Source organism: Schistocerca gregaria, chromosome X, assembly GCF_023897955.1.
Source record: "Schistocerca gregaria isolate iqSchGreg1 chromosome X, iqSchGreg1.2, whole genome shotgun sequence".
NCBI lineage: Eukaryota > Metazoa > Arthropoda > Insecta > Orthoptera > Acrididae > Schistocerca > Schistocerca gregaria.
Window position 1 is genome coordinate 751,241,374 of NC_064931.1, and position 25,956 is coordinate 751,267,329.

At 37.2% G+C, this 25,956-nt stretch overlaps 1 protein-coding gene across 3 annotated transcripts in view; it reads right to left on the reverse strand.

The window, feature by feature from the left end:
• LOC126299370 (membrane-bound transcription factor site-2 protease) overlaps positions 1 to 25,956 on the reverse strand; it is a 76,186-nt gene that overhangs the window by 30,205 nt on the left and 20,025 nt on the right. For 2 of the 3 annotated variants that reach the window (XM_049991234.1, XM_049991232.1), the window contains exons 4-5: positions 19,741 to 19,987; positions 10,701 to 10,881 (exon numbers count right to left, since the gene is read on the reverse strand). In XM_049991234.1, the coding sequence (XP_049847191.1) occupies positions 10,701 to 10,881; positions 19,741 to 19,987 (428 nt within the window). Of the gene's footprint in view, positions 1 to 9,898; positions 10,573 to 10,700; positions 10,882 to 19,740; positions 19,988 to 25,956 lie in introns of those variants that run through there. The other variant, XM_049991233.1, reaches the window with a different exon arrangement.

Genomic DNA, 25,956 nt, shown 5'->3' on the forward strand with positions numbered 1-25,956 from the left:
GTGTGTGTGTGTGAGAGAGAGAGAGAGAGAGAGAGAGAGAGAGAGAGAGAGAGAGAGAGAGAGAGAGGAAGTAGGTATGTTGCCAGATTCTTTTTTTAACTTATGCTCTTTGAGTTCTAACAGTAAACATTTAAGCGATCCACAGTGCCTCTCTTCCAGCACCTGCTATTGAAGTTTGATGGTATAATCTCCAATGGTCTTGTGTTCACTAAACAAACCTAGGAGCAAACAGAGCACTCTTCTTTTGATCTTCTTTATTAATCCTACTATTAACATTCCCAGACTAACGAACAATACTCACGAATTGGTATGTAAGCCACTTCTTTCATGAATGAATTACATTTCCTTAGAATTATTTCACTGATTTGAAACCTACAATTAGTTTGATAAAGCTGTTCCATTTTAGATTGCTATGGATACAGACTCTGAGATATTTTATTGTTGTTGCTATTTATTATTATTATTATTATTATTATTACAGAATTAATAACACCAGGTTCACTTAATAACAATATTTACTGTACTCCTGTTATCTTCTGCCAAGCCTCCTTGGGTACACTGCCATGCTGCATTATTTTGTTGATGTGGCTTTTCAAAGAGTATCATGATCTGCCAGGTGGTTTCCATTCAAAAATTTTCTTTGGCCACCAGTGATCTGGCTTCCTCAGCAAATACCCATATCACTTTAATGATTTTCCTTCAACTCTATCTATCACTGTTTCATTTGCCTTCATTCTAGCTATTACTTCAACATTAGTCTTTTTCTTGATTCTTGATAGTTTGTTGGTTGCATGTTCCATTTATCAATCGCACGGTATGGTAGCCGTTATGATGTGGAACGTGTCAAGTGCACAAGAAATGCACATATGAAACAAAATTTTTTAATATATTACAATACAGAGTTAAAGATTAATATTTCTATTATTTACCCCATTCCCTTAAATGGCACAAAATGCATATACTACATTTATAAACTTATTTATTCATATTCAAGAATTCATCTATGGTATAGGAGTTGTCAAGGAGATATGATTTCAATTTATTTTTGAAGCTATTACTGCTGTCTGTCAGACAACTTGTTTCATCTGGTAATTTGTCGAAAATTTTTATAGCAGCATATTTTACCCTTTTCTGTGCCAAAGACAGGTTGAGCAAAGGATAGTGTAAGTCTTTATTTTTTCTGGTATTATATTCATGAATATCACTGTTGTTTTTAGACTGGTCCATGTTGTTAAGAGTAGTTAGTGAGTAGATGTATTGTGAGGCTGTTGTAAGAATTCCCAATATTTTAAAAAGATGCCTACACGATGTGCGACTATGAACCCCACACATTATTCTAGCCACTTTCTTTTGAGCAGTGAATACTGTTTGTCTAAATGTTGAGTTACCCCGAAATATTATTTCGTATGACATCAGAGAGGGAAAGTATGCAAAGTATGTTAGCCTACTAATTTCTATATCTTCATAATTGGAAATTATTCTGATCAAAAAAGTTTCTGAACCTAGTCGCTTTAGGAGATCCAAAATATGAATTTTCCAATTAAGATTTTCATCTATATGTACACCCAAAAACTTAGTATGCTCTACCCTGTTTACTGACTTCTGTTAATGTGTTATATTTATTGAAGGAACTGTACTTTTTGCAGCAAATAATTGTATGTACTGTGTTTTTTCAAAGTTTATAGCAAGCCCATTTGCAGAAAGCCAATTAATAACTTTTCCAAAGACCTTATTTGTATAATTTTCAATTGGACTTTCTTTTACTGGATTAATAATGATGCTTTTATCATCAGCAAACAGTGTAATTAAGCTTCCTGTTTCAGATAGGAAGGGAGGTTGTTCACATGTGTCAACAACAGAAGGGTGACCCATGATTGAACCCTGTGGAACACCTAATGTAATTTCATCCCAGTTAGATGAAGTGGCAAACTTATTTAAATCACTTGACCCATATAAGGAAACTTTTTGCTTCCTGTTCTGTAGGTATGACTTAAAACCACTCATTTGCTATTCTATTGATATCACAGAATTGTAATTTCTGTAACGTAATGTCATGGTTCACACAATCAAATGCTTTGGACAAGTCACAGAAAATTCCTATTGTTGTCATTTTACTATTTAAAGACTCTATTATGTGGACAGTGAAATAGTATATTGCTGTCTCAGTGGAACAGCATGTTTGAAATCCGAACTGTGATTTACTAAGTATCCCATTACTGTCGAGATGGCTAACCACTCTTGAGTACATTACTTTCTCGAAGATTTTTGAGAGTGCTGTAAGCAAGGATACTGGCTGATAATTATTGACATCTGTGGTGACCCCCTTTTTGTAGAGAGGCCTGACAATGGCATATTTTAACCTGTCTGGGAAAATACCTTGAGTTAGTGATGCATTGCATATATGAGTCAGAACATCAGCTGCAATTGCTCCACATTGTTTTAATATTTTATTAGAGATGCCATCTATTCCAACAGAACATTTATTTTTCAGAGATTTAATAATTTTACTTATTTCACAAGAAGTTGTTAGGTGAAACTTAATCTGCCTAAATTTTTTCAAAACAGACTCTTCCATGTTATGCCTAGCTTTTTCTTTTGAACTGTTCTCACCAATTTTTTCTTCTACACTTACGAAATGATTGTTAAATACATTAGCTACTTGTGTACTGTTGGTTAGGATGGTCTTGTTCTCTTTAACAGTAATACTACCTACCCCAGTGGTTACCTTTTCTGTCTTCCTTCTAACAACATGCCACACTGATTTGATTTTATTGCCGGGGTTGTTAATTTCTTCTCTAACACACATATTTCTTCATTTCCTTACAACTTTTCTCAGTATGTTACAATAATTTTTATAGTGTAAAACTACTTCTGGATCTTTACTATTTCCTGCTGTCTCATACAGTTTTCTTTTTGTTTCTGAAGACACTTTAATACCGGTTGTAATCCAAGGTTTCTTTGAAAAGTGTGTGGTGTTACACTTAGTAATTTTCTTTGGGAAACAATGTTCAAAGAGTGATATAAATTTATCAAGAAATGTTTTGCACTTATCATTAGCATTTGGCTCATTATATACATCTCCCCAATTAACAATTTCTTAAGCTTTCTCTGAAGTGGTGTATAGATACGGGGTTGAGCGACCTCACACTTTTACTAAATGGTTTCTGAACTGTACACCCTGTTAGGTTTTGCAAGTTAACCAGTTGTGCATCATGGTCTGACAACCCATTTACCACAGGGAAGCAAGTTTTTTTTTTTTTGTTTTTTTTTTGTTTGTTTGGTTGGTATGACATCTGTCAAAGATATTTAGTATACATCAAGTCATGGAACAAACATCATCGTGTTAACAATGTCGAATTTTGTTCCAGAAAGTGATGATTTGCGGAAAGCATTAATTTTTTGTTTTCATTTGGAAAAAAGTGCTGCAGAGTCGCATTGAATGCTTGTCGAGGCATATGGTGATCATGCTCTATCAGAAGCAAAATGCAAAAGATGGTTTCAACGGATCAGAAATAATTATTTTGATGTAAGAAATGAAGAACGTGGAAGACCACCAAAAAAGTTCAAAGACACATTGCAAGCAATATTGGATGAAGATGATACTTTGAGTCAGAAGCAAATGGCAGCAATGTTCAATGTTGCACAACAAGCAATTTCTGACTGTTTGAAGGCTATGGGAAAGATCCAAAAGTGTGGAAAATGGGTGCCACATGAATTAAATGAAAGACAGATGGAAAACCGAAAAACCATGTGTCAAATTTTCTTCACAGACATGAAAGAAATCAATTTTGCATCAAATTGTTACTGGCGATGAAAAATGGATGTATTTTAAGACTCCTAAACGGGAAAAATCATGGGTTAACCTGGGACAACCATCAACATCTACTGCAAAACCAGATCGATTCGGCAAGAAGACAATGCTCTGTGTTTGGTGGGATCAGAAAGGTGTGGTGTATCATGAGCTTCTAAAACCCAGTGAAACTGTGAATACTAATTGCTACAGACAACAAATGATCAATTTAAACTATGCATTGATCGAAAAAAGACCAGAATGGGCCAGAAGACATGGCAAAGAAATATTTTTACACGACAATGCACCTGCACACAAAGCAAAACTGGTTCAGGATACAATCAAAACACTTGGCTGGGAGCTGCAACCCCACCTGCCGTATTCACCAGACTTGGCCCCTTCCAATTACCATTTGTTTTCATCAATGGGACACGCATTGGCTGAGAAACACTTTGATTCCTACGAAGAAGTCGAAAATTGGGTGTCTGATTGGTTTGCTTCAAAAGACGAACATTTCTATTGGCGTGTTGTCCACAAATTGCCAGAAAGGTGGTCAAAATGTATAGAAAGCACTGGTCAGTACTTTGAATAAAATGTTTTTACTTTTCAATTCAAAATTAGTGCTTCATTTTCACAAAAAATGCTCATTTCATACCAGTACACCCGGTATTAGCGTGCTACTGTCCTGAGCTATACATGTAGAGAAATTGATCACTGATTCTACGTTATATGTTGTTAATAACACTTCTGGTTCACTTTTCCTATCAGAATTACTTAGAAAGTTTACACTGAAACCACCACAGATTAATAACTTATTCTTTTTTGTCTGACAGACAGCATAATAGAGAGTCAAACTTTCTTATGAACAGCTCCCAGTCTCCTAATGTGGTCCTGTAGACTGTTGCTAATATCAATACTACATTATATAGCTGAAGTTCACATCCACAAACCTCAAAGTGTTGAGCAACACAAAATTTGCTTACTTCTACAGTTTTGCTTTTATACCCTTGTTTTATGAAAATGGCAACTCCTCCTTTATCCATCCTAGATCTACAAGAGTAAGATGCTAAATTATACCCACTTATACTGACACTATCCATGCCCACAGTTACATGGTGTTCAGACCGACAGATTATATAAATCTCATTCTTATTTTTGAGATCATCTTAACACACAGATAGCTCATCTACTTTATTTTTTATTCCCCTGATATTTTGATGGAGTATGTTGATACTGCCCTTAGCTTCACCCCAATTAACTGTATGTGAAGTTTCTTTTATTCTATTTATCTTGATTTTCATCTGCCTGGACTTTGGCTTAAACCTAAAAAACCTGTCTGCCTGGACCCATTAACCACAGGGATCACCCCTTGTGTGACTGTGGACCCCCTTACAGTTTCTGCTAATATAGAAGCTAACTTACTTTTCCCCATCCTATTCAGGTGCAGGCCATGTGTAGTGTATCCCCACCCACCAATAGCATTTACTGGAACAACACTTATGTGAGATTTTGCCAGTGTCTAGAGCATCCTGTTCAGCTCCCTGACCTTCCTTTGTAAATAACCCATTTCTACAGCTACTAGTCTTCTTTTGAGGTCAGAATTTAAAATCTATAGTTCTGATCCATAGCATAGGACAGAGTCAATCACTAGCTTAGGCATTCCTCTCTTATTGTTGTTGGAAATGTTCTTGTCCCACCAACAAGAATTCATACACCCTATTACTTTCCTGCTTTGCTGTATTCTCCATTTTATTAGCCAATCCACTTTCGTCAATACATGCCCCTAGATATTTAAATTTCTCTACCAGTCTCATAACTACTTCGTCATTAATGTGTACTTCAAAACCAGTGCCCCTATGCACCTCCAGATATTAAATTTTTGTCAGACTTATCTGTAGTTCCCATTTGTCATATTCTTGATACAAATGTTATACCATGAATTCAAGACTGTACAAGACTGTATTCATCTTATTTTAGAATGACCTCATCATCAGAGAAAATAACACAAACACCTGTACATCGCATTTCTCTACAGCTATTCTTCCATCTTTAAGAGCCATTTCTATGTCTATGTCTATGTCTATGTCGATGTGGGTCATCGAATGCAACCTTGTCTTAGCCATTTTGTAACATTAACAGGTTCTGATAATTCTGACACTCTTTTTACTTGTACCTTACTAGTTCTGAACATTTCAATACCAATCTGTAAAGGATGGTCATCCATATCTATATTGTTCACAGCTTCCTACAGTTTTGCTCTAGGAACTGTATCATAAGCTTCTGCTAATTCTACAAAGGCAGTGTGTAGCTCCTTCCCTGCTGTTATGTTTCTCCATGATCTGTAGTAAAATAAGGAGGTTATCTGCACAGGATCTGTTCTGTCTGAATCCACTCAGCAACAGCATACTTGAACATTAATGGGTCTCTCCATATTTGTATCTGTGTAACATGCTACATTTATTCACATTTTTGGTGTACTGCCAATCCCTGCACCATAGTTATGAGATCCTCATGGATTTGGGACATGCAATTAAAACAGAACATAGAATGCATATTTTACACAGAATCAATATGCTCTGCTTTACTACTCATTCTACAGGTACTTAGACAAGTGGCCTTCGAGGATGGGAACCAAGCTTTACAAATGACTCATTTTTGTTTACAATTTAATGCTACAGTTGCACAGACATGCGAATATAGACACATTAATATGTATAATGATCACTACTCACCAAATGCATGCAGTGTTCCGCGCGCGCGTGCTGTGTGTGTGTGTGTGTGTGTGTGTGTGTGTGTGTGTGTGTGTGTGTGTGATAGAGAGAGAGAGAGAGAGCGAGCTGTGATGAAGGAAAGTTATGACAGTTATATTCCATGAGTTGTGCATAACTTGTAAATTACTTGGCACTCACATTATGTGATACTATTGGTAACACATACATCAATATGTACTGTTAATAAATTTGTTGATGAAGTAGAAAGAGTTGGCCACCAGTATGTCCTTCAGGCTCCTCTTAAACAGTATTTTATTTGTGCCTAAACTTTTTATAGTTACTGGAAAATTACTGGAAATCAGTGTGACTGAAAAATGGACACCTTTCTGGACCAAAGTAAGTCTTTATGTCACCTGTTCTAAATCTTAGTATGGGTTTTATGAAATGTCTGTTACAGAAAGAAACTTTACTGATTAATACATATGCTGAGATATAGTAGTAAGTACACACAGTTATTTAAAGAGTTTTCCACAGGATGGTTTTGAGTTAAAACCAGAAATAATTGTAATTACACAGTATGCCATTATGAAATCAAAGTAAGCATAGTATGTCTATTTTTCTGATGTCACCTATGTCTGACACATTCACACTGAAAGTATAGTTTTTTTTTAGAAGTTTCAGCAGTTCTATAACACTGAGAATTTAAAATTGTCAGCCTCTTCTACCTGCAAGTCCTCACAGTTTAGGCATATCTTCTTTCATAGCATATGTCATATACTGATGTAGAATTCAGTTGGGTGTTTCCCACCACAACCTTCAAGTACATTATCAGTTCAAGACCTGTCATTTACATATTCTCTCTAACTTCAATTAATCAGTGTAATGGAGGACGGTTTTCGCATGAAGTTGTTGTCACTTCTGGTGATGTGCTTATTTCTCTTAATGTGCTGTCACCTACATATTCTGATTCCCTTGCATGTTTATTTTCCTGCATCTACATATATATTTTTCAAGGCAAAGTACAGTGCATGGCAGAAGGTACTTTGTACCAATGCTATTGCTTTTCCGTCATATTCCATTTGCATAATGAGCGACAGAAAAATAACCATCTGAATATCTCTATGCACAACATAATCTACCTCATCTTATTCCCATGATCACTACTCAAGGTGTACAATGGTGGTAGCATAATGGTCACACTACTTTATCTGAATAAAAGTTATTTAAATTAAACCAATGAATTCCTTATAAGAATGTCACCTTCTGGTTTAAGTTCTCTGATCATTTCTCTTACATTTATGTAATTATACTAACCATTATGAAGCCAGAAGTGTGTCTCTAAATTCGTTCAGTGTCGATTGCCATGCCACCTTTATAAGGAATCCAAATGCTGAAACAATACACTAGAATTCATTGCACTAGCATCTTACTACAAATAAAATTCCTCTATTCTCCTTTGTTAATACTGATATTACATGTTCGTCCTATTTCATATGTTCACTACTAATCATGGGCACTATTTGGTTCTTTCCCTTTGTTATAAGCATTGTCTTGCATCAACATTTACAAACAGCTAACATTTGTTACATCGAGTGGAAACGTTGTCCCAAGTCTTTCTCCATTTCCTTATGATTGTCCAATGATGATGCATTCTTGTAGGGAAGAGCATTGTTGGCAAACAATCTTATAGTGCCTCTGACCCTATCCAATATACCATTTACATATATTGAAAATGTATGCTCCCTTGGGGCAAAAACAATATTAATTTCATTTCTGTAGAAAATTCACCATCTAATGAATCTAGCCATCCATCAACATCTACTGTCTGCAAAGCAAGCAGTTTTTCACATGAGTGACTTTTCCTGACTCTATGCTCATGCTCTGAGTGAAGCTTATTTTTCATTTAGTCAAACTCTGTAACACCCAGGCACCTGAATATGCAGGGTGAAAACCTCTTAATGGTTCAGAAATCTGTAAAGTGAGCATTTCAAAATTTTAAGAAGCAATTGTCGAAAAACCTTTATTAATGGCTGGGCAGATTGCTGCTGTCCTGAAATGAAGCAGCTATTATGAAGACTATCATGCTATTTTATGTAGCATGGCTCTTGGTATTTTACAGTATGCTGACCTTCAAGATTCAAGGAAAATTACAGCAACATGGGAAAAGTAATGTACAGAAATCGCTCCTAAACTGGAATCATCAGGTTGTGAAGATGAGTGTTGCATAAAACTGTTCCCCTGGAGCAGCACAAATGAACATCTTGGAAAACCAGAAGCAAGCTTAATCATATCAGTGGAACACAACACAGTGTGATGATAATTAAACTTTTGCTACTTGAGCCAGTGTAGAAGGGAAACTATTTACCGTATGGATATCCAACTGTATAGCAAAGATGTTCAGACAGTGCACGGTTGAAACAGAAGCATCAGTATGCATTACAGTTGCAGGCAGTCAACATGGATGTGGACAAGGTGAGCAAGGCTTTATTCGCAAAGCAGTTTTGTCAAAACAACAGCAATAGTGCTGCTGCTCTTCACGAGTAACAATGCATTAAAGGAATACAGAGAGGTCCTCTTTCCACACTGGGCTTGAAGAACACAGTTTGGAAGTTTGAATTAACTGGCAATTTGGGAATTTCCCCTGGAAGAGGTTGATGCCCAGCTGCACCACAAACTGTAGAAGAAGTTACTGTTGGAATAGCTGAGAATGCTGGATGCAATGTGTGAGCTTCAAGCAGTGTATGAGCTGTGTCACAACTGCTGAACATTTTGTGGTCCACCATTGTTTTGGGCAGCAGTAGAGCAATCTCTAGTGCAGTTCCAGGCTGTCATATATGCAGACAGTTGTTGCACTGAGCAATTTTTATAACCTGGAATGTAAACATGGAACATAATTAACAGATATTACCTTCTCAAATCTAAATTAAAATGTGTTTCTTTCAATGATTTATTCATTATTTCTCTTCTGCATGTCCTTACAAAAATTAAAATTGTCATACAAAGATGATAAGTGACCAAGCACTTTATTGACAAAGAATCATTTTTCATGTTCGCCTTGTTTCTGTTTACTCCCTCAAATTTTAGTAACAAGCCAGCAGTAGATTTCAATCTCAAGACTTATGAGGCAACTGAAGGGATAGAAATAATAATGATAAAAATTACATAGGGCATATAGTTGTACTTGGCTTCTGTCAAGATATTTCTTCCTGAAAATTTGCATCACTAAATATAATTTAATTTTAAGAGATAAGTCAACACAGTGATAATAGCTGATAAAGATAACAGCAAAGACAACAGCCTGTTGACACTAACATAAAACTATCAATGCTATAACTAGCAAGAACACCCAAATTGTTTATTCATATTCATATTAACTGCTTTTGTCTTGTGACAGTACCTGAACATTACTGAAGAATGAAGAGTCCAGCTGAGGTAGGTCCACTAGCTTGTTTGGCAAGTGAATTATCATTATTCACTTTATTTAACATCATGATCCACAACCTACCTCACCTGCGGTCACTTCTTTTCCTCACACCTCCACCCGCCCCCCTTTTTCCTACGTTCTCTCCAAACTTTCTAGCACAAAAATGATTAGATATCTTAAAATAAGAGTACCAAATAATCATATTTACCATGAGGGGGTAAAATCCCTAATACTTCCTATAAAAGTGGAAATAAACTTTTTCTATCAGATGGTACTCAGAATTTGACTTCTTGACGACAAGAACTGACCAGCCATTCTACGTCCTTGTAATTTTAGTTTCCTCAATAGAATTTTGCTTTTAAACTGTTTGGGGGCCCCCTGAGTCCAGTTCAGTCTGCCTATTACCAATATATTGTCATTGCTCCTGGGTGCTTCTGCAGCACTGTGTTAATACTTTTTTTTAGCCGTTCAACAGCTCTAGACATCACCAAGGAAGCAAACACAAGCCATGAATGACTGCACAAGGTGAGTAGATTGCAGCATATCCTGCAATGTCAGCAAGTCATTGTACAAGTCTGATTTTCCATCCATTCAACACAGTTGTTGTAATCCTTCATTTACTGGGAATGTCAATAACATGTATCTGGCTGAAAATTAATAACTGATTAATATGTTTTACAAAAATATCACAGATAAATAATTACAGTTCTGGAATAGAGGGTCAACATTTGAAAACTTTTCATGTGACAACAATAAGCTATATTGTAGGAGTTACCTGGCACAGATTCATCATGTTCCTTGACCAACTCAGCTGATATACAATATCCAGGACTAGGTTGTTTGATTGCCAATAATGTACAGTGATACCAAGTCTCTGAATCCAAAACTTCACACTGATTTATTGCCACCACCCTGTCTCCAACTTTCAGTCCAGTTGGCCCCATGAGTGCAGAATCCTAAAACAATTGATATATAAAAATATGTATCCAATGCATAAAATATAAGACATACGTCTAAAGATTAAACATACATTTTATTTGGAACTACATCAAACTGCATAATTTACGATACAGGGGGAAAAAAAAGAACAAGGATACTTTACGAGCGTTACTTCATGTCACTATATCTGCTTTTAATTTTAAACATTTGCATCAACTATGAGACTCTTACAGGAATGCTTATGCACACACTGGAAAATGTAGGTCACTAAATGCAGTTTTGCAATGATGAGAGGAAATTTTACCACCTGAAGGTAAGTACTTGCCAGCAATTCTGACTTGCAAAATTTTTTGATATCTCAAATGACACTTTAACCACCTTTTCAGCATCCTCATTTTGTTTCATCTGTGTGCTGGCTGCTATTCTTACCTGCCGTCTTTTTTGGTATGGAGCAATCTTTTCAGTCTTCAGTAACATTTTATTCTATATACACTGACCTCTTCCCATGTATAGAAACTTTTTCAATGTTTAGCAATTTTTTCACCTCTTTCTTTGGCTAACAATGTTTTTTATTTGCTTCGTGGTCTCTTGACTCTCTACTCCCTCTACTGCCTGTCCCTTCATCTTTGTCTCCCCTCATCCTCACAATGGGAAGGTGGCTCTCATGTGGTCTGAGAACTGTCAACTTTTTAACCTTCCCCAGCCTATCCCCCCTTCCTCCCCAAGGGAGGAACTAACAGTTACAAAAGCTAGGATGGTGTGTGTACTTTAACTTGTACCTATTAGCAGTACTACACAATTCTCTTCCTGATGGTAAGTAATTAACAGAAATACTGTCTCATGAAAGTTTTCAGTTCTTTCAAGAGAAATGTTCTTGGTATGACATCAATTACATCTTCTTTTTGCTACACTGACATACACTGGGGTGATGAAAGTCACAGGATAGTGATACACACACATACATATGAAGGTGGTATCACATACACAAGGTACGAAAGGGCAGTGCATTGGCGGAGCTGTCATTTGTACTCAGCTGAGTCGTGAAAACGTTTCCAGTGAGATTATGGCCACATGATGGGGATTAACAGACTTTGAATGTGGAATGATAGTTGGAGCTAGGCACATGGAGCATTCCATGTTGGAAATCATTAGGGAATTCAATATTCGGAGATCCATTCACGATCGAGAGCAGGGCTTTTTTGTGTGAAATTACCAAAGAAATCAATGTGGGATATATGACAAATTTATCTGTTAGGACAGTGTGGCAAGATTTGGCATTAATGGGCTATGGCAGCAGATGACTAATGTGTGTGCCTTTGCTAATAGCATGAAATCACCTGCAGTCCTCTCCTGGGCTCGTGAACATATCGGGTGCACCCTAGACCACTGGAAAACCATACCCTGGTCAGATGAGCCCTGATTTCAATTGGTAAGAGCTGATGGTAGGGTTTGGCTATGGCACAAACCCCACAAAGCCATGGACCCAGGTTGCCAACAAGGCACTGTGCAAGCTAGTGGTGGGTCCATAATGGTGAGGGCAGTGATTCAAGGGAATGGTCTGAGTCAGTGACTGTAAATTGTTATGTTTGGCAGCTCAAAGAGCAGTTGCCATTTAGCATTCATGGACTTCATGTTTCCAAACAACAATGGAATTTTTATGGATGACAATGAGCCATATTACTGGGCCATAATTGTTCACAATTGGTTTGAAGAACATTCTGGACGGTTTGAGTGAATGATTTGGCCACCCAGATCACCAGCCATGAATCCCATCAAACATTTATGGGACACAATCAAGAGGTCAGTTTGTGCACAAAATCCTGCAGTAGCAACACTTTCGCAATTATGGATGACTATGGAGGTGGCACGGCTCAGTATTTCTGCAGAGGACTTCCAACGACTTGTTGAGTCCATGTCATGTTGAGTTGCTACACTATGCTGGGCAAAAGAAAGTCCAACACAGTATTAGGAGATATCCCATGACTTTTGTCACCCCAGTGTATTTATTTATTTAAATGTCAAGTTCTGTAGGACTAAATTGAGGAGCAAATCTCCAAGGTCATGGAACGTGTCAGTACATCAAATTACAATGTAAAAGTAATAACAGATAAAATAAAATATTTATGAACCCAAAAAAGTCAAGCCATAATTTTAAGTAAACGCACTCAATAATACAGCATAAGAATCAGCTTAATTTTTCAAGGAACTCCTCAACAGAATAGAAGAAGTGATTCACGAGGAAACTCTTCAGTTTCAATTTGAAAGTGCATGGATTACTACTAAGATTTTTGAATCCTTGTGGCAGCTTATTGAAAATGGATTCAGCAGTATACTGCACATCTTTCTGCACAAGAGTTAAGGAAGTCCAACCCAAATGCAGGTTTGATTTCTGCCAAGTATTAACTGAGTGAAAGCTGCTTATATATGTCTGCTTGTGTCTGTGTATGTGCGGATGGATATGTGTGTGTGTGTGTGCGAGTGTACACCTGTCCTTTTTTTTTTCCCCTAAGGGAAGTCTTTCCGCTCCCGGGATTGGAATGACTCCTTACCCTCTCCCTTAAAACCCACATCCTTTCATTTTTCCCTCTCCTTCCTTCCTTCCTGACGAAGCAACTGCCAGTTGCGAAAGCTCGTAATTCTGTGTGTGTGTTTGTGTGTTTTGTTCATGTGCCTGTCTGCCGGCGCTTTCCCGCTTGGTAAGTCTTGGAATCTTTGTTTTTAATATATATATATATATATATATATATATATATATATATATATATATATATATATATGTGTGTGTGTGTGTGTGTGTGTGTGTGTGTAGAGAGAGAGGTAGAGGTAGAGGTAGAGGTAGAGGTAGAGGTAGAGAGAGAGAGAGAGAGAGAGAGAGAGAGAGAGAGAGAGAGAGGGGGGGGGGGGGTCCAAATACCCGTTTATGAGCCAAAAATATCCTTTTTAGAATGTGAAGAGTTACCCCAAAATATAATACCATATGACATAATCAAATGAAAATAAGCAAAGTACACTAATTTTCATGTCAAATGATCACTTGCTTCAGATACCATTCAAACCTTAAAGATGGCAGCAATAAGTGTTCGAACGCGATCCTGAATGTGGGCTTCCCATGACAGTGTACTACCTATTTGAACAACCAGTAATTTGATCTGTTCAGTTTCACTAAACATATGCCCATTCTGTGAAATTAAAATGTCGGGTTTTCTTGAATTGTGTGTTAGAAACTGTAAAAACTGAGTTTTACTGTGATTTAGCGTTAGTTTATTTTCTACAAGCCATGAAATTATGTCATGAACTGCACTATTTGATACAGAGCCTATGTTTGCACACAGCATCCTTTACTACCAGGCTAGTGTCATCAGCAAACAGAAATATTTTAGAGTTACCAATAATACTATAGGGCATATCATTTATATAAATAAGGAACAGGTGTGGCCCCAACACTGATCCCTGAGACACCGCCCCCATTTGACTGTTCCCCTCTCAGACCCCATTCTGAACACTGTGAATAATGACCTATTGCTGTCTGTTGCTAAAGTAAGAGGTGAACCAATTGTGAGCTGCTCCCAGCATTCCAAAATGGTCCAACTTCTGGAGCAATATTTTGTGATCAACACAATCAAACGCCTTAGTTAAATCAAAAAAATATGCCTAGCGTTCAAAACCTTTTGTTTAACCCATCCAATATCTCACATATAAAAGAGAATATAGCATTTTCATTTGTTAAACAACTTCTAAAGCCGAACTGTACGTTTGATAGTAAATTGTATAATATAAAATGATCAATTATCCTTACATACACAGCCTTTTCAATAACATTAGCAACCCTGATGACACAGAAATAAGGCTAAAATATTCTACATTATCCCTTCCTCTCTTTTTATAAAGCGACTTTACTATTGAGTACTTTAATCACTCTGCAAACTGTCCATTCCTTAAGGCAGAATTACAAATGTGGTAAAATACAGGGCTAACATGTGCAGCACAGTACTTTAATATTCTGCTAGGCACTCCATCATATCCATGAGAGTCCTTAGTCTTCAGTCATTTAATTATTGACTCAGTCTCCCTCTCGTCTGTCTCACAGAGGAGTATTTCAGACATCAATCATGGAAAGGCATTTTCCAAGAGAGTTATATGATTCCCTGTAGAAACTAAATTTTTATTTTATTCACCAGCAGTGCCTAGAAAAAGATTGTTAAATACTGCACATGTATCTGATTTAACAGTAACAGACATATTTTTACTATGAACTGACTTTATATTGTCGATCTTGTGCTGCTGACCAGACACCTCCTTCATGACTGACCATATGGTTTCAATTTTATCCTGTGAATTAGATACTCTATTTGTGTATCACATACTCTTTGCCTTCCTAACAACATTTTTAAGCACCTTACAGTACTGTTTGAATGGGCTACTGTAGCTTGATTGTAGCTACTTCTAACGTTTTGTTATAATTCCCGCTTTTTTCTACATGGTATCCTTATTCCCATTAGTCAGTCACCCAGACTGCCTTTTACTGATAGTACCCTGTTTATAACGTTCTAATGGAAAATGAAGAGCATGAGAAATGTGTTAAGGAAAGCACTATACTTGTCATATCTGTGTTATCAGCACTATAAACATCCAGCCACTCTTGTTCATGGATGAGGTTTAAAAAACTCTATTGCCATTGGAATAACTTTTGTACATAGTTTGTAATTATATGTGACATTTGTTTGACTACAAAATCCTTTTAGTGTTAAAATTTGTGCATCATGGTCTGAAATGCCATTCAGCCTAACAGAATGCCCATCTAGTAATGAAGAATAAATAAAAATATTGTCTATTACTGCACTACTGTTCCTCTGCACCCTAGCTGTAAAAAACACAGCTGCGTCAGATCATATGAATTTAGGAGATCTACAATCATACATAAAATTAATATTGATGTCACCACATATAATTAATTTCTGGTACTTCCTATAAAGTGACTCAAGAATCCTCTCTAGCTTGAGCAGAAATGCTCTGAAGTCAGAGTTAGGGGACCTATAAACAACAAAAATTAGAAGTTTAGTTTCACTAAGTTCAACTCCCCCTGCACAACATTCAAATATCTGTTCAGTGCAGTGCCGTGATATATGTCTATGGACTCAAATGGAATACAGGTTTTTTTATGTACATGGCCACACCCCTACTCCACAAGGTACCCTTTGAAAAACAGCCAGCTAATCTGTATCCTGGTAAAGGAAGCCTCTGAATTGTCAAATCATTTAAGTGGTGTTCCCATATACCAATAATTTCAGAGTCAACATCTATAAGCAGTTCACTAACTTTATGTCTAATACCTCTTATATTTTGATGAAATATGCTAATTCCTTCTCTACTTGGAAACATGATGTCCTCTGAAAGTGATTCCTTAGTTAGAGGGACTTCCTTTAACCCTTCAACTGCTGTGGACGTGTTAATGCGCACGCCTTTGTACCTGTCCCTGTGTGTTCTGAATGTGTTTATGCATGCCACCAGTCCTTCTACCTGGTACTCTAAATGTGTCTACACGTATACACTTTCAGAGTACCAAGTAGAAGGACTGGTGGGGCGCGTAAACACGTTCAGAGCACACATTACATGTAGACACATTCAGAGTACCAGGTAGAAGGACTGGTGGCGTGCATGTTAACACGTCCAGAGCAGTTAAAGGGTTAAGCAGGTATACCTGTCAGCTGACTTCAATCTAAAACAAGTGCAGTGCTAACACCAACTACTACAGGAATTTTTCCATGAGTAGGGTAGGGCTGGGGTTGTTTGTGGGAAAAGACCAAACTGCGAGGTCATCGGTCGCGTCGGATCAGGGAAGGATGGGGAAGGAAGTTGGCCGTGCCCTTTCAGAGGAACCATCCCGGCATTTGCCTGGAGCGATTTAGGGAAATCACTTTTCCATGAGTGATCCCACCACCACCCACTACACTGTCACCTACAAACTTTGCCAGTCTCCCCTTCCTATACCTATTGAGGTGCTTGCCATGCCAGCACAGTACATAAGAAACTATCTACTAGATATGTGAAGTAAGTTTGCTTACATAAGTTTGTAAAGAAGTAGAGCTGTGTGTATTTTGTTCACATGGAAATACCGAAACACTGTGCCCTAACAAAAATTCTTCATTTTGAACGGTTTATCACCAACGAAAATTCACTAAAAAGTTGTTGAAGGTTTATAAGGCATTTGCTCCTCAATTTTCAACTGTTAATAGCTATGTGGCTGAATTCAAATGTGACTGTACATCTCTTGTAGATGACCTAACTGAAAGACATATGAACACTGAAACATCAATTCAACACAGTAAGAAAGTGCACAGTATAGTATTGTATGACTAAAGACGTATAAAACAGCTGAGCATAAGAAATACTCTACTGTATTTCACATCGAGAACCAACTATGAGAAAGCACTGTACAAGATGGATGCCACATTAGTTGAATGTTGAGCTCTGCACACAAGTATCCCTGAATGCATCACCTTGCTGGTTCCACATTCCCATACATTTCCCTTGTTGCCCATTTGTTCTTTAGCCCCTTGCTCCTCCCACCCATTCCACCTAATGCAACTATTCACCCAAGTGAATCCCCCAGCACTGGGACAATTACTCTCTCTCTCTCTGTGTGTGTGTGTGTGTGTGTGTGTGTGTGTGTGTGAGAGAGAGAGAGAGAGAGAGAGAGAGAGAGAGAGAGAGAGAGAGAGAGAGAGCGCGTGGGGATCACCTTTACTCTCCCATTGGTCTGCAAAACGTTCATTTATGATTGCCATAAGCTACTCATAGTAATCAAAACTTCCTTTCTAAGAGCATCACTTCAACATCACATCAAAAACAATCAACCTTCCTTAGATTTAGATTTTAAGACTTATAGGTATCTATATTACTAAACTGCTATTCCAGAATCTTATCCCAATTGCAGGTTGCCTATTTAACTGGTTCCAGGGGCAAAAAATTCATTTTCACTATTTTGTGTGATAACTGATCAAATTTAAAAAGCTATCACAAGCTATTCATAAAGACGTATAATCTTATCTTAAAGCTTAACACAATTATTACAGTTAGAAACTGTGTGTTTGTCTTGGGGCAGTGTAACTGATGGGGTGCAAAACACAGGCCATATTCATCCAGTATTTGAGGATGAGAGGACTTAGTGACTTCCAATAAACTTTACACATAATTACAAACCCTTCCAAAACTTTTTCTTACTGTTAGCCCCCACAAAATAATGAAAGGAAGAAAGATCTTTTGCTGTTCACGAAGTAAAACTTCAGCATCATGCATGACTTTAGTTTATTATTCCTTTACTGCCTACTATACATTTGCAACACAGTTTGCAGCGCCAGTACCCACATATACCACAGCGCCAGTACCCACATATACCACAGCACCAGTACCCACATATACCACAGCACCAGTACCCACATATACCACTTACTGTACCTGCAAAATTAGATCACTGTACAACACGTAATTCAGGAGACATAATGTCATAAACATTTAAATGCAGGAAAAACTAGCTTTTGCTTAAAATGGAACACAAATTACCCAGACTATGTTTAGGCAGCATTTGATAATGAGAGCACTTAGTGACTTACAAAAAACTTTTAAGTGCAGTTTCAAACCTTTCCTAAGCTTTTTCTTGCTTTAAAGTCAAATATTTAACACATTAACTCATTTGTACAGTAATCAGACATTTGAAGCTTTTTTACGCATGGGAGCTTGATTCTTTAAAGAATTTGGGTTTACCAGTAACTGAATGTAAACTGTGACCATTGATAAGTACTAATGCTACCACTGGGCAGCACAGAAACCTAGAGTGAAACCAACTGGACAGCACAGGAACCTACAGCAGAACCTACCAAGAATTTTCATAGAAAGTTTGTAGGCTTTTACTGCCAAAGTCAATGTCCATAAAATTCTCTGTGTTACAAAAAGTCTCATGAAGTACAATGAGGAGGATTTCAGTACTCTGAATAATTTTATGAAAAGAATTTCCATTGCTTTGATGTACATTTAGAAAAATGGGTGGTCATATTGCTATAACTGTCCTCATGAAATATTTTCTCATCCATCTCCATCAATCATTAACCTTTTTTGGTAACTTTTTGTTTATAATACAACAGGGGGATTACAACATAAGTGCATTTCAGTTGGCACGCAACTGTAGGAGCAATAACTCTTTCATGGTGGCTTGAATCTGAAATAAAGCTGGTCGATAACAAATAGTTTTTGATGCAGAAGGAGAATTAATTTCAGACCAGGGTGTTGAAACCCTGATACAACATGTTGTGCCATATTAACACTGTAAAATGTTTAACAACAGTACAGTTAAAGGTTGCAGTAAGAAAGAGAGTATGCAAAAATAAACATGAAGTGAGTCATTATCAAAGGAGTGCCAAATTCATGAAATTAATTGCAAGACATTTTCCTGTCTGCCTATATTGTACAATATTTCTAATGTTGTGGATTTACTGCAAAAAAGACCATACATCAGTTTTAGCAAAATTTACTGCAGGTCTTTGAAAATCAATACCGACTAAATGATATACACTGACTGTTGAAATGAGTTTATGATGTTACTGATGTGCTTCTAATCTTATAACAAGTTTACCATAGTTCAGGATGCAGAGTCCCTATTACTGGTGACAGAAACACTTCAAGTAAAAAATACCTATCACTAGCTTTCACTTTCTACTTGCAGTATCTCTCTCATCCGTACTAGAAATTTTGCTCCCTCGAGTTAAGTACTGCTCAGCCTTTCTATCGCTTTGTAATTTTAACATTTTTCTCAATTTAATCTGCCTTTTGATACAATTACTATTGTATGAAAGCTTAAAAATCAACAGTAAACAGACAAATACCTCTCTGATGTTCTGCACTGCTACACCACTGCCTGAATCAAAAGCTGGGTAGAAAATCAGTGGCAACAGCCATAGGAATATAGCTGCAAAAACTGCTAAGACAATGTTGTGCCATACACCAGCACACAAAATTCGTAGTTGCCTCTTTGGAGACAGGGATTCCAGTTGATCTGAATTAAGATTAACATACGCTAATGGCACAATAGCTATTAAGATTATGCCACAGCCTGATATGTGAACATCTTCCCTGAAAGAGAGAAAATGACCAAAACTTGCAACTACAGTATTACACATTCAGATCACAAATACACACACAATATGAAAAAATGATTGAGGTAATGAAAACATTCCATGAATAATCACTTCATCAACCTGTGCAACAGTTGATTTATTTTAATCTGTGGAGCTACAAGTGCAAAAACTATGTACTAAAATTTCACCTACATTAAAAAGCCACAAGTGCACCAACATGTTCGTCACATAGGAACTGCTAGAGATTACAAGCTTCACTTACCCTCCATGAGAAAGACTAGTGTACTTCAGCTCGCAAAGAAGTTACTGGGATAAATAAAGTATCATTTTAATAAACCAAGAGACATATGCTGGCAGTACTTGGGGTTAACTACATCTTCAACCAAAATAACTACTCGTATGATGTTTCTATAATAAAAAATAAGTGACTTGTCAAACATACCAAGTGAGCACCCAACTAGCACATGCTAAATGCAAGTGCCTGCTCAGATTTTTCTGAAGAAACAGTGTCTGTTCACTAGGGACATGCGAGTCGCAGTGACTGTTATCAGCATGTATGGTGTAGCCCTTGGCGGGTACCAAAAATTCACAAAGTCTCTCAACAGGCACTGCACTGCACAGTAGTGACACTATAACTGCCGGCTGTCAATTGAGAGTAATTGCCATCTGTTGCATACAGCTAAATGAGTCAAAAGTGACTCAAGCTGGTGCTGTCAAGTCCCCACAAGAACCTGGAGACATGCTACTTGCAGTGCTTCCTATGGCTGCAAAAGTGTATATGTTGGAGGATTTCGACAGCGAGCTTCATCCTCAAGGTGGTCTCACAGAAGTTCAACTGAATAAACATGTGGAATTCAGTGACCAAGTGTATTGAAACACACAATCCTGCTCTAAAAACCATCTGAAGATGCTTTTAGCCAGCTGACATAGTGCATCAACCTGCCGAAAGATGAAATCAATCCCAGAGAAGATTATCATAACGTAGAGGTAAACATGACCCCTGAAAATGAATTTGTAACCTATTACCTGTCAAAGCGACCTGGTTACCTAGCCACAGTGACAGCACAACTTCATTTATGCCAAAGAAGCAGGAAGGGGAGGTAGTAACAGTGTATGCTCCAGTAATCTTACAAGTGGGGCACTACCACAAGATGTCTGTACATGCCTCTAAATGAAGTGCCCATTGGGAACAAGAACACAAGCAGGACACACAGTATATCTCAACTTGGCTGCTCACAACACTTCACTGGTAGTATAGCAAAACTGCTTTCTCTCACAATATCACTGTTTTCCACAGTTGTTGATGTTGTTTTGTCATCTCTTGTTCCAGTTCCAGATGTATTTATATGACTGATTTTGTTGCACTTTCAGTTTCTTCATCCATCATACTCTCTCTCATCCAACAGTCATCACACACTTTTTTTACCTGATATATGGCCCTTGTAGTTTTATACTGTCACAACATAAAAATCTAAAGTCAAACAGTACAATCACACTGACTGCATGGTCTAGTAGTTGTCATTTTTGCTAGAATATCGAGGTCATGAGTTCAATTCCCTGTGACCAACTACATTTTTTCTCTGGTGGAAAGGCCTGAAAGGAGTTTAACTCAACCTTGTGAGACCAACTGAAAAGCTGCCTGAATATAAAAGCAGCAAGCTTGCTGCACAAGTCACCAAAGTAGTGTTTTACATTGAAAGGCTTACACTAGGATAGGTGACGACATCATTGAGGTCTTCAGTCCAGAGACTGGTTTGATGCAGCTCTCCATGCTGCTATATCCTGTTCAGGCTTCTTCACCTCCGAGTACGTAACTAATGCAACCAACATCCTTCTGAATCTACTTAGTGTATTCATCTCTTGGTCTCCCTCTACAATTTTTACCCTTCACGTTTCCCTCCAATACTAAATTGGTGATCCCTTGACGCCTCAGAATGTGTGCTACCAACTGATCCTTTCTGTTAGTCTGGTGGTGCCACAGATTCCTCTTCTCCCCAATTCTACTCAGTACCTGCTTATTACTTACATGATCGTCCCATCTAATCTTCACCATTATTTTGTAGCATCACATTTCGAAAGCTTCTATTCTCTGCTTGTCTAAACTATTTGTTGTCCAAGTTTCGCTTCCACATATGGCTACACTCCATACAAATACTTTCAGAAAAAGACTGCCTGACACTTAAATCTATACACAATATTAACAAATTTCTCTTCTTCAGAATCGCTTTCATTGCCAGGGCCAGTCTACATTTTATATCCTCTCTACTTTGACCATCAGCAGTTATTTTGCTTCCCCGGTAGCAAAACTCATCTACTACTTCAAGTGTCTCATTTCCTAATCTAAGTCTCTCAGCATCACCTGATTTAATTCAACTACATTCCATTTCCCTAGTTTTGCTTTTGTTGATGTTCATCTTATATCCTCCTTTCAAGACACTGTCCATTCCATTCAACTGCTCTTCCAGGTCCTTTGCTGTCTCTGACGGAATTACAATGTCACTGTCCAACCTCAAAGTTTTTATTTCTTCATGGATTTTAATTCCTACTCCATATTTTTCTTTTGTTTTCTTTACTGCTTGCTCAATATACAGATTGAATAACATCAGGGATAGGCTACAACCCTGTCTCATTCCCTTCCCAACCACTGCTTAACTTTCGTGCCCCTCGACTCTTATAACTGCCATCTGGTTTCTGTACAAATTGTAAATAGCCTTTCGCTCCCTGTATTTTACCCCTGCCACCTTCAGAATTTGAAAGAGAGTATTCCAGTCAACAATGTCAAAAGTTTTCTTTAGGTCTATAAATGCAAGAAACGTAGGTTAGTCTTTTCTTAATCTATCTTCTAAGACACATGACGTTCATCTATTAGCAGCAAGACCATCAGCCATTATGATTTCGGGTTAGAGCGTGTGATGCTTGACATATTATGACTACACATCTTATTCTTTGCAAGATTACTGACAAGTTCATATGGTATGGCAGAGTTGGGAAGAGAACCATTTCCTTGAAAAATTTTGTCAGTGGAATAAACAGGTGCTCATTAATGTCAAAAGTTCACCTTTTCATATCTCTATATATTTTTAATTTTTTCTCTCAGTTTCTACATGATAGTCTTACATTTTTCCTGTTATAGACATAGAGGACAAGCGAACGTGAAAGAAAATGCAGCATTCACAACAATGAAACATTAGCCGAGACAGTTGTTTGACAATGCTCTCTACGTGCTGTTACTTGGCAACATTTATTCACAGTGCTGTGTATATGAATGCACAGTTCATCTAAATTAGCTACTGACCACTTTAATTTGGATGCTTCACTTTTTCTAAGAAAATTAATGTTATATGCCCTTTTAGCAAGTATGTTCTTTCAGCCACAAATAGTTATCGTTCATTTTGGCACCTTTTAAAATAAAATCCCACAGATGTAACAATTACTTCTTGGAGTTTATTTAGTAGCCTGGAACTCCAGTTCTGTGTGAAAAAAGCTGTGAAATTTTTACAAAGATAATATTTTCTGTATTGTTCGAAATATTCCAGAAATTGCTGCCTTATACCACATTTATCTACATCATCAATAAAATATATATTGTGAGCATTTTACTCATTCTACTTTGGGGCAAATATTTGAATCCTGTTACACCTTGCATGGTGACCCTCCTCCTGTAATTTGCACATCACTGACTTCTTTAATTTTTTTCTTGTCCACATTTTTTTGCACCTCCCATTACCTTCTCTGTCAGCACCATCACACCTTTCTCATTCTCAATGTCATTAAAATTGAGGCCAATAACAGTAAGTTGTCGCAGCTTCTACCAAACGTTTCACCATGAACACTTTTGGCACTCACACTATGAGCTAACAATGTGCACTGTTTTATAATGGAATGTGACAGTACTTTGTCACATGATCAAGTTTTCACAATGGCCACTTCACCTTGCCAAGCAATAATGAGTTAATGATATTTCCCATGGAGTTTAATGCTCTAAGGATATGCCATGAAAATATTCGGTACCTCTAGAAAAAGACCAAATTGTCTTTTTTTCCCTTATTTCTTCAGAAACAGCTGTAGAATGTTTGTTTCTTGCTGGTTATGATAATGTCTATAGTCCCTTAAAGGAAATAAATGAGACTCATTGGACAAGGTCATTACTGTCAATCAACAGCGGTCCAAGTTTGATATTGGCGCTCAAATTTATAGTCTTGTTAACTGATGCAGCATCATTAACAATGGTGTAAATATGATGCTATGGGGCCTCATTCACAGTAAGATTTGCTAAGCTGTTATGGTAAACAAGAGTGTATCAGTCCTATGATATATCTGGGCAGTGAGGTATTCCCGTGTAGAAGTCTAGATGTACTTCACACTCCACTTTAGTTGATATAAACAGCACACAGTGTTTCATAGTTTCCACAGCAGTTATTCACAGTGGTGCCATTATGTCTGTTTTTGAAGCACTTTCACCACAGACATATTGAAAAAGTTTATAAATTTCACTATTTCAAATATATTTACTCCTTGGACCCAATGTTTGTCACCACCCCTTTTTCAACTCAGATAAATTGCTACACTGTCTAAAGCAACAGTCAGAAAAATGTGAACAAATAGCCTGCCAGTCTCCGTAGGTACCTATTTCAACAGTGCACATCACACTATGTTTCTCATGAGTTATGTACATTCTGTAGTTCTCACATCTAGGAAGTGGTCAAAATAATGTGAATCTACAGCATAAATAAAGGGAGAAAGTGAAACATGATGTTACCATATAATCAAGACCTGTACAAGTACTGCAAGTATTAAGGTTCTCCATGATAATCACTATTTACACCTTTTTGTGCACTCATACCAGAAAACATGGAAAGTTTGAAATTTAATATAGGGTGTTGGCATGCAAACTTACAATTACAAACTGTACACTATCATTTCTATCCAGTCAGTCAAATTACACAAAACTCTCTCCAACAGCAGAATTCAGCGAGAGTTACAACTGCCACTGAGTCACTATCATTTAATCATCTCTACCACGAAGGCATACTTCATGAAAGTGTTGGTATGGTTAAAAGTGAACTATGATCTATCCAGTTTTAAGTTGAGTTGTGACCTGCCTTTGTTGCAAGACTTCAATCTGTGACACTACATGTTCCCATAGGATGTGTGGAATTGTAGCTCTATAAAGTTCTCGAGTCTCTTGAACCCCTGCACAACAGACACATACACTTTGTCAAATAAACAGAGCCTAAAATGCATTGGATGAAATACATAATAGACATAAGAAAGAAAGAGTGTATGTATTTTGAAGACCTATCACAAGTTTTCAATTGTCACTATACGTTTATTCTATAACATGAAACACATCTTAAGCAAATTGCTAAGGAATCACACATGATTTGATTGTTACAAGTTTGTTGCTGTCCTGAGAAACAAGTATTCATTGAACATTTAATGTTGAGTACACACAGTCAGCACCATTGCTACTAACTGAAATTAGTTCCTTTAGATGGCATGTAGTGGGCATTCTAAAAAGAAACAATACATCCGGAAAGTATATATTTGAAAGCCTACAGAACCTAGTCAATCACAATTAAATATTCTTGGTATTCCTGCATTGTCAAATTAGAATAATCTGATGAGCCAAATATACAGAGAATGAAATTAATTAAATCCACTGAAATGAAATTAATGGGTTCAGGGGATGAAAGCAATGAAGATAAGATATCTATATTTACGTGGCTACTCTGAAAATCACACTTGAGTTACTGGCAGAGGGTTCATTGGACCACCTTCACAATAATTCTTTATTATTCCACTCTCGAATAATTCGCAGAAAAACATACACCTTTATCTTTCTGTGCGAGCTCTGATTTCCCTTATTTTATTAGATGACTGTTTCTCCCTATGTAGGTCAATGTCAACAAAATTATTTTTGTACTGAGAAAAGAAAGTTGGCGATTCAAATTTCATGAGAAG